The sequence below is a fragment of the Labeo rohita genome, chromosome 10 (genome assembly GCF_022985175.1).
Source record: "Labeo rohita strain BAU-BD-2019 chromosome 10, IGBB_LRoh.1.0, whole genome shotgun sequence".
Lineage (NCBI taxonomy): Eukaryota > Metazoa > Chordata > Actinopteri > Cypriniformes > Cyprinidae > Labeo > Labeo rohita.
The window spans coordinates 22145222-22164619 of record NC_066878.1 but is presented as its reverse complement, the minus strand read 5'-3'; the positions used below and the strand labels follow the sequence as shown (position 1 = coordinate 22164619).

Below are 19398 nucleotides of genomic sequence, written 5' to 3'. Positions count from 1 at the left end.
TCATGTTTGGAGAATAGAGACACAAAGGAAGTGAAATGCACAATTAGGAATTTCAGCGCCACTTGCCAAGTTTACAAAAGTGAGGAGTACAGATGATGATGAAAACAATAATATTGGTGTATATACCCAAGGCCTGTTACTCATAGTTGAGCAAATTCAGAGTTTGTGAGTAGGTTTAGAGTTGAAAAAAAAATAAAAAATCTGCTGAACCTGATCTAAACTACTGCTGAACCTGATCTAATATGTATATAACCAGTTTAGATCAGGTTCAGCAGGTTCACCACATTTGCTATAAACATTCTCTGCCAATTAAGGGTTTGGTCCAGAGTTTATTATTTGAGCGCATGCTTCTGGCTTCTGAAAGTGTGACAGCTACATTCACAAAAAAAAAAAAAACATGGAGAGAGTTGGTTTTGATTTACTTCTCACAAGAGAGTCAGAGTTAATATGGTTAATTAAAAACAAAACTAACACCTTCTGTAATTAAAATAAAATAAACTTTACTGAGTAAAATAAAATAAAATAATAAAATAATGTGAGTATACTATACATAAATATATATAATATATGAAGAGTTCAGATGCAAAACCAGCTTAAAAACCATCTCGTTCAAACATGAGATAATGATACTGAGTGAATGCTCTCGACACATATTATACGTCCATCAAATAATTTTTCTTCAAACTCACTAAAATACCAGCCTTAGCCCAATCAGAAGTACCAGTACTTACATAGAAACCTATACATCTGAGCCTAATAAAAATGCATTTTTTAAAGAAAGACGTCAGATGGATTTAGCTGGTTTTGCATCTGAACTCTTCATATATAAATGACAGGTAGTTACAAAGGCAACATTTTTCATTTTCATTTAGTTTAACTTGATGTATTAAAAATACTAAGATGAAAACAGAAAGTATAAATAAAATAAAATAAATAGTGTAATACATAATGAATGAATGAATGAATGAATAAATAAATAAGACAAGTACAAAACAAAATCACTAAATCTCTAACTAAAATAAAAATAATAATAAAAACAATACATTTAAAATATTAATCAAAAGTATAATATGCTAAATGATAACATAGTTAGGAGTTTATAGAGGTAAAGGTCAAAGTTTACAGTTAGTTAAGAGTTAAGAACTGGTCCCCATACTAAAATGTGACCCTTTAAATACATTGGGGGACAAAAATAAATAAATAAATAAATAAAAATAAAAAAAAATATATATATATATAAAAATTAAAATTAAAATCTGATCTTTCTACCTGATCTGAAATGTAAAAATTACTTTTGTTGATGTAACCTATCATTAATCAGGTTGAATATGTAAAATATTGTTGAATCACTCATTGTTGCAAAATAAACTCTGATCAGCAGCCCAGCGTAAAGCTACTGACCAAATGAATGGATATGAAATTTTGCTTTGAGTTGTATTAGAGACATTAAACTATCAAATATGTATTGTCAGCATTGGACAAAAATACTGCATAATGCAGTGAATGACCAATCAGAATCACATTTCCCAGAGAGCCGTAACAAGATTGTCGTCACAAAACATTTTAGTGTGTAAATTATGTGAAGTGTCCTCTTATGTCTAACCTCATTATAGTTACCCACTGGCTTCTGAGTCACCCTCTGCATCCCACAATGCAGCAGTGTGCTGCTCTCAGACTGTGTGTGCTGACTCTCAAATTGTTCCTCTTCCTGTACTTTTGTCCAAGTCCTCGCTCTCTTTAATGCCAGGACACGATTATCAGTAGCGACAGCTCAGCTGTGTCTGCCCAAACCGAGCCTCCCCTCTGAGTGCAGCGGCAAAGACCCTGCTGCTTCACCATCACACGGGTCTGGGCTTCGCTGTCCATGACAAGTCCAGTTCACTCTTTCATTTAGCCTGGTCATTTTAAATGAGATATAACTAGACCTGCACTCCAAAAAAGATGTATATTTCCAGAACACACATAGCCCATCTCTTTCCAGGTTGTTTGTTCAGTTGTTTTGCTTGTTAAGGCAAGCATCACTGATATACAGTAATTTGTCATATTTAGGGTTAAGCAATCAAACTTACAAGTTATGGCACGCAGATCAAAAAAATTGGTGGGGAGTTTTTTCTACACTCTAAAGAAGATTTTGATGAAAAGTTAAGTCTAGAGGAACATGTAAGATCCACTTCAAGGGATTAGTTTGAAACTGAACAGGAAAATGTTGTTATAGAAATGAGTTATAAAGCACAAGAAGACCCACTTTTCTAAAATACTCACTAGCCTAAACATACTGTTCAACAGTTTGATGTCGGTAAAATGTTTTTAAAAATAAGTCTCTTTATGCTTTAAGGATTTAATATATTCTTGCTGAATTGAAAAATAATAATAATAATAAAATAAATAAATAAATAAAAAATCCAAACTTTTGAATGGGAGTGAATCTGCATCAAATTTATTTATTTATTTATTCATTCAAACTTTTGAATTCATCAAAATAAATAAATTCATTCTGCATCAAATAAATAAATAAATAAAGGATTTATTTATTATTTATAAATAAGGTATTTATTGACTTACTTACTTACTTACTTACTTACTTACTTGCTTGCTTATTCCTATTTCAAACCACCTTCCCAAAATTTGCAAAGATCTCTAACGCTATCGTTCAGTGTAAACTCTACTTCACCCGGCTCCACCAGGTTTTTTTTTTTTTTTTCCACCTGAATTTCCCAACCCAAATTTAATAGCCTGAAATCCACCAACCGAGAAGTACACACCTGTTTCACAAATTGCATAACCATGTTAATAGTAGGAGAGTTGATATCAAATATTTTGAAACATCTAATATCCACTGTGAAAATTTTAACTATTCATTTTACAGCAAGACCGTGAGATAGTTTGGTAGCATTTTCATGTCTCGGCAGATCCATTTCAACTCCACAACAGATGAGGTTAAACTTACATTGAAGGTAGGGCATGAGACGCTGAGGTGACTTTTGGCAGCTTATGCAGCAGTAGCCGCCTATCAATGACTCAGCAATGCATGGGTGTGCTCTAAAATCCACTGTGAACACCTTAGATTAGACAGAACCTGTCTTTAATACATTTAATCAGATTTAAGGACTTTTGCAGGGGATTGAACCTTATTTTATTGTGCTCTGCTATTTTTCTAGAGATTTTGCCTCAAAACCTGACCCTGATTTTGTGCTGTCACATGCAACAGAGGAATAATGTTGTTATGGATAAGTTTGTAAATCACAGCTCTTTCCTTTCCTGTTTTTGTTGACATCTGAAGACAAAGCCATCGCTGTTGTTCTTTCGCTGTCATTTTAAACTCAGGAGGAGCTGGGTCTGATGCCAGCTGCTGAATTTCTGTGAGTGTCTGGTGAATGAGGACAAGCGCTGAGGAGCGTGGGATGTGTCAGGAGGGCACGGCACGGGAATATGTATAATCATGCAGATGAAAGAGATTGAGCTGCAGTCATTGAGCCACATTTATCTTGTGGGTGGAAGTGCTGCTTCGGCTTAAATTTGGAATTTAAGAATGCAGTGAAAAATAGAGCTGCAGAAAAAAAGGCCATGTGAGCTTAAATCACATTTGCTCTGTGAATACATACCTGCTTTTTGAAACATCTACATTCTTTATGTTGCAAAAGCGTGTTGTTGTTTTTTTTGGAAATAGTTATAGGTCAATGAAGGTCATGTAGTGCAAAGTACTACATCAAAATATCTTTGAATTTTACTAAACATGTGATGTAACAACACAATAAACAGATGTGCAACTAATGCAATATCTTTATCAATCACATTTTTGTCTGTTATTCCAACTGTATACATTTTATTGAATTATGTCAGATAGATTTATGGATAGACAGATCAATACACTGATGGATGGATGGATGGATGCATGGATGGATGGATGGATGGATAGACAGATTGATAGATCGACAGATCATTGGATAGATGGATGGATGGATGGATGGATGGATGGTCAGATTTATAGATCAATAGATCAATGCATGGATGGATGGATGGATAGAGTGATAGATCAATAGATGGATAGATTGATAGATAATTCAATAGACTGATAAAGAGAATGATAGAATAGATCACTCAGTAGAAGAATGGATGGATGATAGATAGATCAATAGATGAATGATAGACAGATTGATAAATAGCTCAATAGATGGGTGGATGTATCAGTAGACTGATAGATCAATCAATAGACGAACAATGGATGGATGGTCAGATTTATAGATCGATCAATGAATGGATGAATGGGTAGATTGATAGATAGTTAGATGGATGGATAGATAGATCAAGAGAATGATAGATTAATTAATAATGAAGGGATGGATAGATTCATAGAACAATAAATGAATGAACTGATGAATGGATAGATTGACGGATAGATCAATCGATAGAAGGATGGATGGATATACAGATCGATAAATTGATAGATCAATAGATAGACTGATGGATAAATAGATGTACTGATAGATCAGCAGATGGATGGATGATGGATGGATGGATAGATAGATCAATAGATATATCAATCAAATGATGAATGGATGGATGGATAGAAAGATCAATAGATATATCAATCAACAGACAAATGGATGGATGGATGGATAAATGGATGGACAGATTGATAGATCGACAGATCATTGGATGGAGGATGGATGATGGACGGTCAAATTTATAGATCATTAGATCAATGGATGGATGGCTGGATAAATTAAGATAATACTATATTAATAGATCAATCAATAGAAGAATGGATGGATGATAGATTGACAGATGGATGGATCAATAGATCAATGGATAGAAGGATGGATGATAGACAGATCAAATAATTGATAGATCAATAGATGACAGATGGATGATGGATACATGGTTGGATAGACAGATCAATACATTGACAGATCAATAGATTGATGGATGGATGGAAGTATAGACAGATTGAAAATTCAATAGATAAATCAATAGAATAATGGACGCATGGATAGACAGATCGATAGATCAATGGATAGATTGATGATGGATGGATGGTTTGATAGATCAGTAGATGGATGGATGGATGGATGGATCTATTAATTGATAGATCAATAGATAGATATATAGATATATAGATAAACAGATTGGCAGATCAATAGATAAATAAACAAGGATGGATGGATGATGGATAGATAGACAGGTTGATAGATCAATACATAGATGGATAGATGGATGGATGGACAGATAGACAGACTGATAGATGAATAGATATATGGATGGGTGGATAATGGATGGATGTTTGAATGGATAGACAGATTCATAGATTAACAAGTAGATGGATGGATGGATGGATGGATGGATGGACAGATCAATAGATCGACACATAGATAGATGGATGATAGGATGGATGGATCGATTCTACAGTGTTTATGTACAGAATACAACGAGTCTATCATCTTTACCTCAACACATGTCCACATATTACATGGGGTTATATAGCCTATTATACAGCATATAGGCTTCAAAGAAAGTGTTGCTTCATTAATCGCATTAGGGAAATTACAGTGTAATATCAGTTCAACACAATCAATATAATATACGGCTGACACAATGCGCACCTATCTGTCATTTTTAAGCATTATTCGTCTGACTTACACCTTCATTAGTCTGGATGAGTCTCGTGTCATGAGCAGTCATTGATGTCTATTGGAGAGCTGTAATCGTTTACTCCTCCTCCTCCTCCTCATGCTGTCGGCTGTGTGGGTGTCTGACAGCTCCGTGAGACTCAAACCGGAGCGCTTCAACACTCACCGCAACGCGCGCGCCGCTGCTCTCCGCTCAAATGTGCTTTTATTCCTGCGTACCTACGTTCCGCGCTCCTCATGTCCTCCGCAACTCTCTCTGGATCGTTTCTGTGCTGATGTGAGTCCGGTACATTCATTCGTTTGACACATTTCTTCAGTCGATGAGTATGCGTTCACGGTGGAGTTACATCGCCTGGATTTGCGTCTTCAGTCTCGGCGCCTTCAAGACTTTCTGCATTCCCAGTAATGAAGGTAAGACGCGGGATGTGGGAACGGTGCTGTTTTGCACGGATTGATGGTTGACAGTCACTGGATTTCGTATGGATAATATACAATTCTGGAAAGAAAGGTTCAGCAAAGAACGCTCTTCTGACCAAGAACCGATTTCGGCGCCATACGGTTCTTGCAATATGGTTGTTTGGACACTGAATCAAAAGTTCTTGATGTTAAATTAAAGGTTCATCCAATTCGTTCGTTTGTTTTTGAGTTTCTACATTATCACGATACAGTGTTTTTTAAATGACCAAAACATTATTTTAAAAAAGTTATTAGTAGAACTTAAAACAGGTTCTTCAAAGGCATTAGACGTGAATGTCTTTGAATTTAAACAGAAGCATTTTTTTTTAGGAATTTACCACATTTATTACAATAAATACAGAACATTATGAACCGTCTACACAATATACACATGGAGAAGTAGGCTATCAATGCATCAAAAACATGTCAGATCTTCTCCAGAACATGCTTTATAGGTCTTGTAGTATATTCTGTGGTATATGACGTACACGTCAATACGGTTTTCCAACAGAAATGTTCTCTACGCGTGAAATGTCATATCATATGTAATATATCACCCATAAAGCCAACAATGATTTCAAACCAGACTGTTTAATGGAGCAGAAGTTCTTGGACATCAGTGATTACAGTTCACCAAACTCCCATCCAGGTGGTTTTTAAACATCTCAGTTCACCATTGCACATTGGCTGAAACTGTGAACGCATAAAAGATATTGTGAATCGCTTCATTGCCTTTGAACATGTTCAATGGGAGCCTTTAAAGAGTTTATGAATTGTATTGTTCAGTAAGAACATCCATTCACAGACGGTTCAGAAATCACAGCTCAGATCACAATAAAAGCACCACTGAACCGTCAAGCTTTACAGGAGTTATTAATGTTGATTCAATGGTCTATTAAAGACCTGTTGTAGCATATTCTTTAAAGACACAGATATTAAACGATAAACGAAAATGAACGCCTATGATATGATGTCTACAAAGACAAAGATTTAGATGCACGTCATGAAGTTTTTAAAACGTTAAGTTCACTAAAATATACATCTGTTGCATTGGACCACAAAGGCACTTTTACGGTCAAAACATGACGTCTTTTTTTGTGATGGCTGATGTGTACACGTGGGATGGTGCATTTGCATTAGAAGCGTAAAGACAAAGGAAACAGAGACACAGCTTCATCAAAGTTCCCTAAATTTGCTTTGTAGTGGTCAGAGCACAGCAGGCACCGACTGCAAATCATATTCCATATTTTACAGCTTTATTTCCCAAGATACAAAAGTGTATTCCTATGAAACCCTTTCAAGTTACTAGATGTTTTAACTAGCGTACAAAAAAGATTTCGCCCAACGCTACCATGGGAAATGTCAACAAATTATCTGCGAGTAAAATTGATGTGTTCCAATTTATCACTCGGGCTGAAGTGTGCAGACTATAGAATATGTAAATATTCTAATGAGCAGAAGTCAGCATATGGATAGTGCAATGACAAGTGTGGGGATGAGTTGATTGATTGTACGCTGATGATGGCACAATAAAAATGAGAGCAGGATGGGGGAGGGCGCTCGGGTGCCTACACAGACTGGCACAATGGCCCAGCAGACGCGCAAGGACAACGGCCACTCCAAAATCACAATAGCGGCAAGTGTGGTAGAATTTAAACAAACCTGTCGATTCGGAGGGCCACGACCTGTGGTGAACTGTAATTTGGCGGGAAATGCGCTTTCAAATTAAGATGAACAATTTAGTTGTTACGTTTGGACAGTTTAACCTTGAGTGTTCCAAATCAAGGCAACAAATCAGAATATTTGCTTGAAATATTCTGCCATATACAATCTTTCTTCAAGATTTTTCCTTTTTTCAGTTTTAAAATGTGTTTTTCCCTCCGAAAGTTAGATTTCAACACATTGCAACTCTTTCGGCATTAGCCTAAGGATGGACATAACCTCTCTTTTATCTAGTTCATAAGTGTATTTCTTCCTGCTAATTAGATTTATGTGATTCTCCCCAGGATATTTTTTTTCAGTTTAAGTAGGACAATGTACATCAATGTCTGTCATTCAAAAGAAACACATTTAGATCTCATTTAAATTGGCAGATTAAATGTAAATGTATTTTAGTATCAAATTTGAGGTTACATAACATATCAATAACCATCATTCGCTTTTTTTGCTTTACCCTTTTACGTTTTTATTTTAGCACCGTTGTGACATTTGTGTTGGTTCCTTAGTCATTAGCTTTTGTTTTGATGCCAGAAATGATATTGCTATTGTGAGTCATCTCACACATGCTAAACAGTCTCGCCACACAACCTTTGATCAACACAAGGTCAAATTAAAATTCAGCCCTGATCGGACTGTGAATGTAAAGGTCATCTAATTAGCTGTGGCGGTACTCAGTCGTAAAAAGGTTCGAGCAGATAAAAAAGAACCTGTGACCTACTCTGGGTATCAAATACTGGCACAATAATCTGAAAAGACTGGGTTGTTTAATGGACATCTCACATAGAATGTGCACTCAATTTAATCAAGGGCAAAGATTATACAACTGATATTATTCCAGTTTCTTTCATACGTTCTATAGGGTACATTTTCAAATGATTGCATGCATTGTTCAGAAACATGTCGATCAATATTGCAACAAGCTCACATGATCTTTTTGATCATTTGTTTTTGCAGGTATTCAGATGTGTCTGGATTCATAATATTTTCTGTCTGGGATTGATTTTCAGGGGCATTTTTACATTTAAAATGGTGTTTTGTTTCTCTCCCATAATAATTATTTTATTTTATTTTATTTTATAAAATGCATTGCATTGCATTGCATTTTTGACCCAAGTCCTCATTAATTTTGGATCTTTTACGATATAAACGAATTGAAATCTGAAACATTTTACAGACATGCATCTTTAATTTAACGGTCAGATTATTAAATCCATGTACTTCATATAATAATTTTATTCTGTTTTGAAGTTAAATATGTGTAATGGCATGACATTTAAAATCTATTTGCATTATATTCACATGTGCACATGCATACTTATAAATGTTTATGAAAACAAATGGACTCAATATGAACTGTATTGTTATTAAGGGATAAAAAAAAAGGATAAAATCTAATGCAATGATCCTGAGCTAGATTATACTGTGATAAAGGACAATTCATGTGATAATACTTGTTAAGTACATTTATTTAAAAAAAAGTTGACAAATGTTTGTACAATGTACGTACACAAATCTAGTTTGTACTTTATTGTAAAATGCCATTGCTAAAGTGTAATTATATTGTTATTACTATATAATATTACTTAACAGCATGCACTTACTATATAGTTAGAGTTTTGTTTAAGGAGAGTTGCTTGTAATTATGCATAATTTACTGTTATTACTACAGTAAGTGCAAGTAACAAAGACACTAAAATAAAGCACAACTGAAATCTATAAAAACTTTTGAGGTGATATCTTGATAATTAACATCTAATGTGCATATAAATGCTCTTTCTTTATTGCTTTTACAACTCCAGATCATTGATCTGTCCCCGTTTCTTTTTCTCCCGCAGTGAACTTGCTGGACTCTCGCTCTGTAATTGGTGACCTGGGGTGGGTCGCCTACCCGAAGAATGGGGTGAGTTCCACACATCTTCCTGTCTCTCAGCACTTTGATTTAAGAGCCGGCTTAGGAGAACATCTCAAGGTCTCCGATTCCCTCGACGGCAGAAAAGACAGTTTCAAAGTGAAAAATAATAGAACGTGGAGAGCGCAGCACAGAGAGAGAGAGAGGGACTACGAGAGGTCAGAGACAAACAGAAAAGAAGGGAAAGCCCTTTTTTGTTCTAAAAGAGGCATAAAGACACACTAAACCTGCTGTTCTAATTTCTCTGTGAAGCTCAGAGTGTAATTCATTTCTGTCGAGCAAGCCGATCGGTAAACCCGCTGAATAATGTGTTGAATTTTAATGACATGTGGCCAACTTTATATACGTATCTGTTTTTGTGTTTTCTATTTCCATTGAGAATACCAAAGTAAAGAAAGCCGAAGCTACATGAAACGGTTTGTCAGCAGAAAAGGAACATGTGTTGAGTATCTCGGTTGTTTTTGACAGGATGACAGGAATAAGCAGCTACAAACTCGAACAGAACATGAAAATAAATATCCCAGTATTGCTTCAGGTCTGTCAGTATCACACTGTTTTTATACCCAAAAAACAAGCAACGCCGTCATGTTAACTTCACGTCATGACATCACCCTGTTTGTTGGTACGAGAATAGTGCATGACTAGGGGTTTACAATACCGACAGAAAATGATATCTTGATATTCATTGGGATTTTCTTCAATAATAATAATAAATAAATTATATTTTGATAACTATTTTTTTGTGCTGGAAGCCTGTTTACGTCACTGAATAAAATAAACAAATAACTAAAAATAATAATTCCTTTTTCTCACAACTGTGACTTTTTTCCCCCTTAGAAATATTGAATATAGCAATTGCTAGAAAGTCAGAATTGTGGGAAACAAAGTCACAATGTCATGTTATAAACTCAGAATTGCGATATATAAAGTCGTAATTGAGAGTTATTGCAATCGCAGTTATAAAGTCCAATTCTGAGAGAAAAAAGACTGTTCTTACAATTGTTATAAAGTTAAAATTGTGAGATATAGACTCATAATCCAGACTTTATTTCTCAGAATTGTGACTTTATTTCTTAATATAATGAGTTGAAATCTCAGTTTTTTAATTTTTTCTCACAAGTTTCTGTGAACTTGCATTTGCGGGTTTATAACAAGCAATTCTGAGAAAATGTTAGAATTGCAGGAAAAAAAGTTGCGAAATTGAGAGTTAAAACTTATTTTTTCTTCAGTGGTGGAAATGGGCTTCCATTTGTTTAGGTCTTATAAATATGACGCTAAAACTGCCAGTAGGTGGTGGCAAGTTCCTGTCTTTCACTCAGGTGATTTGTTGAAAATAGCTGATTTTTTTGGAAATTATGCACGTGACTGTCTTTACAAATGGATCATTGAGTAGCTGAGTCAAATGATTCGTTCAAAAACTAATTCAGTCAGGAACAAAACACTGCAGTGTTGCTCTGAGATGTGTACATGATCTGCTTTGGCTTGGTTTGGAACTATTTTCATTGGAAGAAAGAGAAACACACACACACACACACATATATATATATATATATATATATAAACATTCAGGGATAATTTTGACTTTCATAACTTGAATCATATGGGCATTTTAACTGCATTCTAACAGGCTTCTTCATGCAGTCAATGATTTTATATGCTCAAGACACGTTTTTGTCTGTTTTTTTGTAAAGTGAGTGGCATATGATAATGTCAGTTTCCATATTGTTAAAACAAATTACGATAATACCCCCTAGCACCGACCCAGCTCTCACTTCTAGTTTTGGATTTCGAGATTGTGATTAGAAAAGTGTGTTTGCTTTATGACTGTGCAAACATTGTGATTTCTCCATTCTCGATATCAGCCAGCTCGTCCCAGCTGCTGTTTAGAGGCCTTTATTGTGATCTAGCGCAGCCTGCATCCAGTGTTGACGGTGTGCAGTTATAGCTTAATTCAGTTTCCTGTTGTGATGGTAAAAAAAGAGCGCTTGCATTGTGCTTACCTGCACCTGCCCTCCAATGCAACAATACAGGCCGACAATAGATCCCAAAGTCTCCAGGCACGCTGGATAACACCTGTTATGGGAGACGATTATTCCTCCTTTCAGATGGAAATGCAAACATCCTTGCATGATATCCTGAATATGACGTGAAATCTGGGGAGTGATAAATCAATGTCAGATACGGCACAGGGCTTTTCACATCCTCCTCAATGGCTATTGAGATTAAATGATTTTTGCTCTATTATTAGATGTTCAAATTACTCAAGGGTGACACGTGCAGTCTGAGATTATGTCAGCAAGTGTGGGATGTTAACTAGCATTGCTATTATGCAAGATGTGTTAAGTTGTTGATTTTAAAGGGTGAGTGAATCGGTGTAGCTGTTAGTGCATTGATTTTGCATTGATTTTTTTCAAGAAAAGATTTAAAGATACATATGTTAAGTGGAAAAACAGTTCTTTCAAAAACAGTCTGACAAATTTGCTTTGTGACACCATTAAATTAATCCTTTCCAATATAATTTTCATGGAAATTAAGGTACATAAGGCCTAATGTTAATTTTATAAATAAGAAAAATCGTATATCATTAATAGTAGTATTTAATATTAATATATTATAAATATAAATAAATATATAGTATGTACATTGGTAAATGGTAGATGATAGATAGATAGATATGTTTTTTTTTTATTAATTGGAATTAATAAAAATTAAAATTTGCAAAAAATCTCAGCTAAATCAAGCAATGTAAAAAAAAAAAATAAATAAAAATAAATAAATAAATAATACAAAAAATAAATTAAAATAAAATAAAATAAAATAGAATAAAATAAAACAAATATATTTATGCAGGTCAACAAACTTTAGTTAGAGAGAGAGTTCCCACATGAAATGAAAAACAGTTCTATAATCCATTTTTTTTTTATTTATTTATTTATTTTTTTTTTAATGTGTGTGGTAAAGGTTAGAAAATTCCCTGGAGATTTTGGATTGATTATGTGAGTTAGGGAGGAGATGCAGGTTTCCGGGAGGCTTGAGATGTTTGTTATGCTGTTAGAGTCGACTACACTCACAATCATATTAATTCAACAGAGCGTCTGGAGTGTGAGATTTAGCAACAGCTCAGCAGTTTCAAGAGACTCAGCAAAGCCGGTCACTTACACTGCAAATGTGAAAAATGGCGGATAAACCCTCTTAATTTATCTAGGCATTGGTTAACAGCTATTTAGGGTTTTATCATATAAAGAGAAACCTAAACCACCTAAGGATTAGTATGCATTCTTATATAACACCTCTGAAAAGAGGTCAGACATTAGCTTTGCTATTTCTGTTTGAAACCTAGTGTCTCAATACTTTCCAAGCAGGGATGGTAAGATTCACCGATTTGCATCGACGCGTACTAGTTAACAATGCGGTGCATCAGGTACAAGTTGGCATTTGTATCGCAATGCATCATTTCTAACATATTTGCATCAATTAATTGCTCCTCTCTAAATGGTTTCTCAAACACATTCTCTCATCACCACTGCTGAACACAATATGATGCATCACAACACTACTGAGACTGTGGCATCCTGAGAGTCACATATGGAGGTTAACATGGCAGAGGTAAAGCTGCATCTTCCACCAAATAATTACAATGAACCAAAGATACAAAAGTAAGCCATCTGTACTAAGGATGTCCCCGAATAGTAAATCTGTATTCGGAAAGGCACAGAAAACAAATAACTCGTTCTACAGAACCACTAAAGGGACATAGTTAACCGTTTGCCTGTGGTAGCCTAGTACATTACAGTACATACAATTTCACTTACCACATATACAGGAGAAATGACTGACAGGATGATGGTGAATGATTTGCAGATCCTGAGCACCACTGACAAACATCTAATCTTGTAAAATGTGTGGTAAGTACTGCCGCTCCATAGTAAATACAGAGTATGTGTGATCATGAATCTTGAAAGTGAAAGTAAAAAGTGAGCGCGTTCAAAAGCGATTTCAATGCCATGCATATCAATAGTGGCTCCCTGATCCCCGCAATTTATATACAGTATGATTACCCAGCAATATAATTGCGAGAGAAAGTAAAGTATTTTTTCCTGTCATCTTGTATTTATTCCCTTTAGGGAATTCTGTAGTACATCGTGTTGGTCGCTATTTGATATGTGAGGAAACTCAAACTGACAATTTTTTTTTGTGTTTTGGGCCCATACTCAACATGGAAGCCTAGAACTACTGAGCATATGGTATGTTTAGAAATATATTTTCATAAACAAAACATAAGTTTTAGTTAAATTATCTTGCAGCAATAATACTTGTGTAACACTGTTGTCAGTCAATGAATCCACTCTTGACACAGGTTTGCTGGTTTAACCAATATTAGGGGAAAGAGAGAGAACATCACTTCTAGTGTTTCATCCATGTGCTTCTAGAGAAAATATCATCATACTGTGCAAATTATGCGAGAATGGGACAAACCATTCCTTTTTGAGGAGGGGTTTTCTAGTGGGTAACTTAGTTGACAAGGGATTTTTGGACACAAATAAAACAAGCTATATCACAATAAACGCTTATTAGTTTTGAAGCGCACACCCAAATGTCTTATTAACTTAATCTATCTGTAGGCAAAACTATCAAAGTAATTTATTTTTTGAGGTAATTTTCATGCTTAAATGCAGAATGAAAAACTTTACAAAATCAGACAGCTGAATACCAGTATTGCATGTGATATGAACATCATTTTTGAACAAAAGATATGGGTTTTTCAACATATAGTAGTGTGATTGGGAAAAATATAATTGTGTCCTAGAAAATTAATCATGTGAGCTTTTTATTGATGGAAATATATTAAACATATACTTTACGGACATGAGATGTACCCACTGCATCACTCTTCAAAATATCTTCTTTCAGTGCATGATGGTATTGCTTTCTCCGCAAGCATTTTAGAAGATACAGTAGAATAATGTCGCTTTCTAAAATGCTGCCTAAGTAAGCAGCTCACTAGATTTTGGAACGGAGCTGTTAAATAACAACAGTTTAAATTCTTGTTTGCATGATTCATGACGGTAACGCAATTGGGTCAAATGCTCGTTTTTTGAAGACTCAAAGGCTTTTGGATCTACAATCAGCAATCTGTACTGGCAGGTACATCACAAAACACCAGCGATTATCTTTTCTCCCCGGTTTGTTTGTTTTCAACCCTGGCTTCATGCTGCTTTAACCGCTGTCAGAGCGGGCCAGATTTGCCAAGTCAACGAAGCGGTTTACAGGAGCTCAGCTAAATCCGGGCTTTGTGCAGGCCTAGGGCACCTCTGGCTCACACCGCTGTCCTTTTTTGCTGTCTCTTACCGAAGGGGAAAAACGCATCAACGTGATGCTCAACAGAGGAACCGCTCCAGCCACCCTGAAAAGTCACATTCACGCGTCCCACCACACTCTCACGCAAACACATATAGCCAGAATCATAGCAGGGAGTTGTTTTCAACCATACTTGTCAGTCATGTTCGGCTCCGCCCCCTGTGGACCCTGGGCGGCAATGACAGGGAAGGCTGGGTGCGTGTTTTTGGTGGGTAATGATGGGTTATTGTTTGAAAGGCAGTGGGTCGTACTTGCTCATTCTCTGCAGTGTAGCGCCGGTAATAAGCCGAGGAGGAAGTGCTCTGGGAGCTGGGGTTTATGGGTAAATGCATGCTTATAGCACAAGCTTACTCACACTGGGAGAATTGAGGGTTTTAGGAGCAGAAAGCATTGGTAAATAAGTGTGCCGGGATAGCGGAGGGAAGGATTTACACAGAGAGAACCAGAAAATGGAGAGGGTCTCAGTAGGGGATGGTAGGAAAGAGAGTTTGAATAATGATAGTTTACAGAAATTTGTGTGCCGAAAGGCCAAGTGAACGAGCCACAGAGAAAAATAAATTATATGTTTTTGTATATTGTTTGTTAGACTGTTTCTGACACATAATAGTAGATATGTACAGGTAGCACTGACTGCTGTTGTGGGATAGTCCACCCAAAAATTAAAATTATGCCATCACTTACCCATTCCAATACACCTACGATTTTTGTTCATCTTCTGGTATTTTGTAAAAACAAGCTAATGAGATTTGTTTTGAACCTCCGTTCACCATATTTGATGTGCTCTATGTATGCGCATAGATCGATGTTTACATGTGAACAAAATCCTAAATTAAACCTATTTGCTACACTGCATAAAGCAGTTATGTCTCTTCAGAAGACTCGGATTAAACCATTAGATTCATATGGATTAAATTTACGATGGCTTTTTGAAACATCAACGTTTTGTAAGGACAGAAATCTGTCAGATTCAATTAAAAATATCTTCATTTGTGTTTTAAAGATGAATGAAAATCTTTGTAATGACATTTAGCAGACTGTTAATGCCACCTTTTTCCATACAGTAAAAGTAGCAGTGCGATAAGGCTGTGTATCGGGACGACTGTGATCCGGCCATATGTAAACACCTTTACCAAAAATAAGTATTATTTTATTTATTTTATTTTATTAGGTTTACTTAAGTAAAGTTCAAGTATATTTTAAGTATACTTTGTGCAGTAAGTATACAAATATCAGAGTACTAGTAGTATACTTTCAAGTGGAGTATTTCAGTACTCCTTGGGACTAAATTGGCCCACTTTCTAGTATATACAAGTATACTTTAAGTATAACAGTAGTAAACTTTGAGTACACAACTAGTTTACATATGTTTTTTTAGTTTGTACTGCAAGCATATGCAAAAGTGAATTTATAGGTATACTGATAGTTTACTAATTAATTTTTTTTATGCATTTTTAGTATAGTCTTGGTAAACTAGTTTCACACTGCAAATATACTTGTGTTTTCTTCAAGTGTAAGTATACTACTATCAGTGGTGGACAGTAACGAAGTAGTTGTAATTCGTTACTGTACTTAAGTACATTTTTCAAGTATCTGTACTTTACTGGAGTAGTTTTATTTTGAGTAACTTTCATTTTTACTTCACTACATTCCAAAGCGTAATATCGTACTTTTTACTTTACTACATTTCATAAACTTATCGTTACTCCTTATAATATATCACGTGCTCTGAGACGCACAAGCGGTGTCTGATTCATGAACAAACTGATTCTTTTCAATGAACCTGTTAAACTGATTCCCCAATCGCACCAAACGATTCATTCACGAATTGGAATGATCCGATTGCAGCTGTTCTCGAATCGACAACTCATTGATTCAAGTGATCCGTTTAGAGCGAGTCTCCAGTCAAATGAATTCACAAGTAAAAACCGGGAGATCTTTTGTGCGCGCGACCGATGCTGCGAAAAGTAAGTTACCAAGGTCGAATTTTCGTATCAGAGATGGGGACTCGAGTTTGAGACTCGGACTCGAGTGCGACTTAAGTCGCACACACAGTGACTTCAGACTCGACTTGAGACTCGTCCTCGAAAGACTTCAGACTCGACTCGGACTCGAGCTGCGGGACTCGTGAACAATGTTTATTTTTAGGAAACAACTGATGAGCTCGCTGTTATTCAACTCCCTCCATTACCCATAACCTGCCCATGTAACACGCGACGTGTATCTGCTGCGCGCGGGGCGCGGCCACACATTTTTTATTTTTTTATTTTAGGCGCGGCCGCCACACATGAGAGGACAACGAACAAACATGTCGACTGCTGTGCCATTCATCGTTAGCTTTGGATTTTAAAACTTCAAACAAGACGGCCCAAACAGAAGAAGTGCTCAATGCAAAATATGTGATATGAGGATAAAAGATTCAGTATAGACAGCGTCATTGATTATAATAGAGCTTTGTGATATCGCGAACTAAGCTTTTACTAATTTTAAGGGAGTTTGTAAATGAGATACTGATTTAATACAGCAGTTAAATAAACAAGATGTTATTATTAAGTGACTTTCATTGTCTGACTGTAACACTGTTGCCTGATTTTGCTCTATTTCGTCGTCAGAAGTAGTCTGAAACAAGTCACAACTGAGCCGCTGCGCATCTCCATTCAAACACAGCGGTGTTTCGTTTATGAATGAACTCGTTTCTAGTGAAATGATTCAATTTCCCATTCATAAAGACAGTCACTCTTTATTCCTAAATGAAGCAGCAGTTCGAACGAATCAAATGAATGATATGATTCAGTAATTAAATCAGTCTCTTGCCGCCACCTGCTGGCAGTTATTTAAATCATTTAACATTTCTGTATTAAAACAATTTGATTTAAAACATTAATCTCAACAATGAATTTAGGAATATGATTGCACTTCTGCCACCTCTGAGCCTCATTAAACATATGAAAAGGTAAAAACAAAAGTTAAATTCCCTTGTAAATCACTTTAAGGAGTCAAATATCACCTCATAATGGGAAGGCAAATTTTTTTATCAGATTTTTGGATTATTGTTTAGAATGTGCTCCTAAAATTTTGATTGTGCTACTAATTTTTTTAAATTAGGAGCACAATGTGATGTTTGACCATATTTGGTCTTTCTTAATTTTTGGTCTGTACTGTACTGTGTGTTCATGCTACAAGGCAAAATACAGATATTAACTTAAAAGTAAAGCATTCTTGGTGTTTTTGTCATGTTGCAATAGCCTGTTTACACTGATTATATACCAAAATCAAAGCTGATACTGTATGCTAATAGATAAAGGAGTCATTATAACATATTACATGCTTTGAGTTCCTTATATATAGCTATGCAGTGTTGGATGGGTCGCTGTACGTGATGCAACACTTATTATAACCAGAGACTTAATATAATAAAGAGACTTGAGACTTGACTTGGACTCTAGCTGAAAGACTTGAGACTTGACTTGGACTCTAGCTCAGAGACTTGAGACTTGACTTGGACTCTAGCTCAGAGACTTGTGAGCATCTCTGTTTCGTATTAATTATTATAACTGAAAATCATATTTAGGTCAAAGCTGTCCGTTGTTTGTGAATTACATCTGCTGTAAAAGGTGATCTGTTTAAGCGCACTGAAATGCTTGAATTCAGACACATCAAAAACGAAAAATTGTAATAACAGCTTAAATAAAATAACTCATGCACGTTCATATTCCTCGCTGATGTAACGTTAGCAGTTTTATTAAAATGCTAGCCCTACGTGACGTCTGTTTATATATTGTTTTGCAACAGTATAAATGTTTATATTGTTTGGATCAGCTAGAGTAGACAGATATAATGTTTATTTAACTATACTGAAAATAAGTAAATATTGTTAGCTGATGCTAACTGTCTAGCTGCTTGCTGGTGCTAAGTTGAGATCATTTTTAGATATAAAGTCCACATATTTTTATTCAACCACCTAGATAGATTACATCCGAGGGAAAAAGAAAGGATGTGATGTTCAGATCATGGTAACTACAGTAATTATCAAAGGAAAGGAAATAATCATTATGTAAATATTTCCTTAAAATGTTCTCCCTAACTTTAGGCCTTATTCTCATGTCATATATAACCGTGACGTTATGCAAAACAAGCTTTAAAACACTTTTTTTTTTTCTTACTGTTGAAAATATGATTGTCAAATCTGTTTTGTCTCGGTACATTGCAGTGTAAGCTACACATTGAATATTACTATATCACTTTCGTCAACATAGTCCATATCAACAACAAAAATGTATTTTTTGGAAAAAATCCCAGGTTTTTTGAGCAGTAGGATTATAAAAACAAATA

At 35.5% G+C, this 19398-nt stretch overlaps 1 protein-coding gene across 2 annotated transcripts in view; it reads left to right on the top strand.

Moving 5' to 3' along the window:
• The first annotated feature begins 5755 nt into the window (after window positions 1-5755).
• Window positions 5756-19398, top strand: part of LOC127172074 (ephrin type-A receptor 5) — a 96643-nt gene continuing 83000 nt past the window's right edge. For both annotated transcript variants that reach the window (XM_051121141.1, XM_051121140.1), the window contains exons 1-2: window positions 5756-6038; window positions 9638-9702. In XM_051121141.1, coding sequence (XP_050977098.1) covers window positions 5948-6038; window positions 9638-9702 — 156 coding nt within the window. In that variant the 5' untranslated portion in view covers window positions 5756-5947. The remainder of the gene's footprint in view (window positions 6039-9637; window positions 9703-19398) is intronic.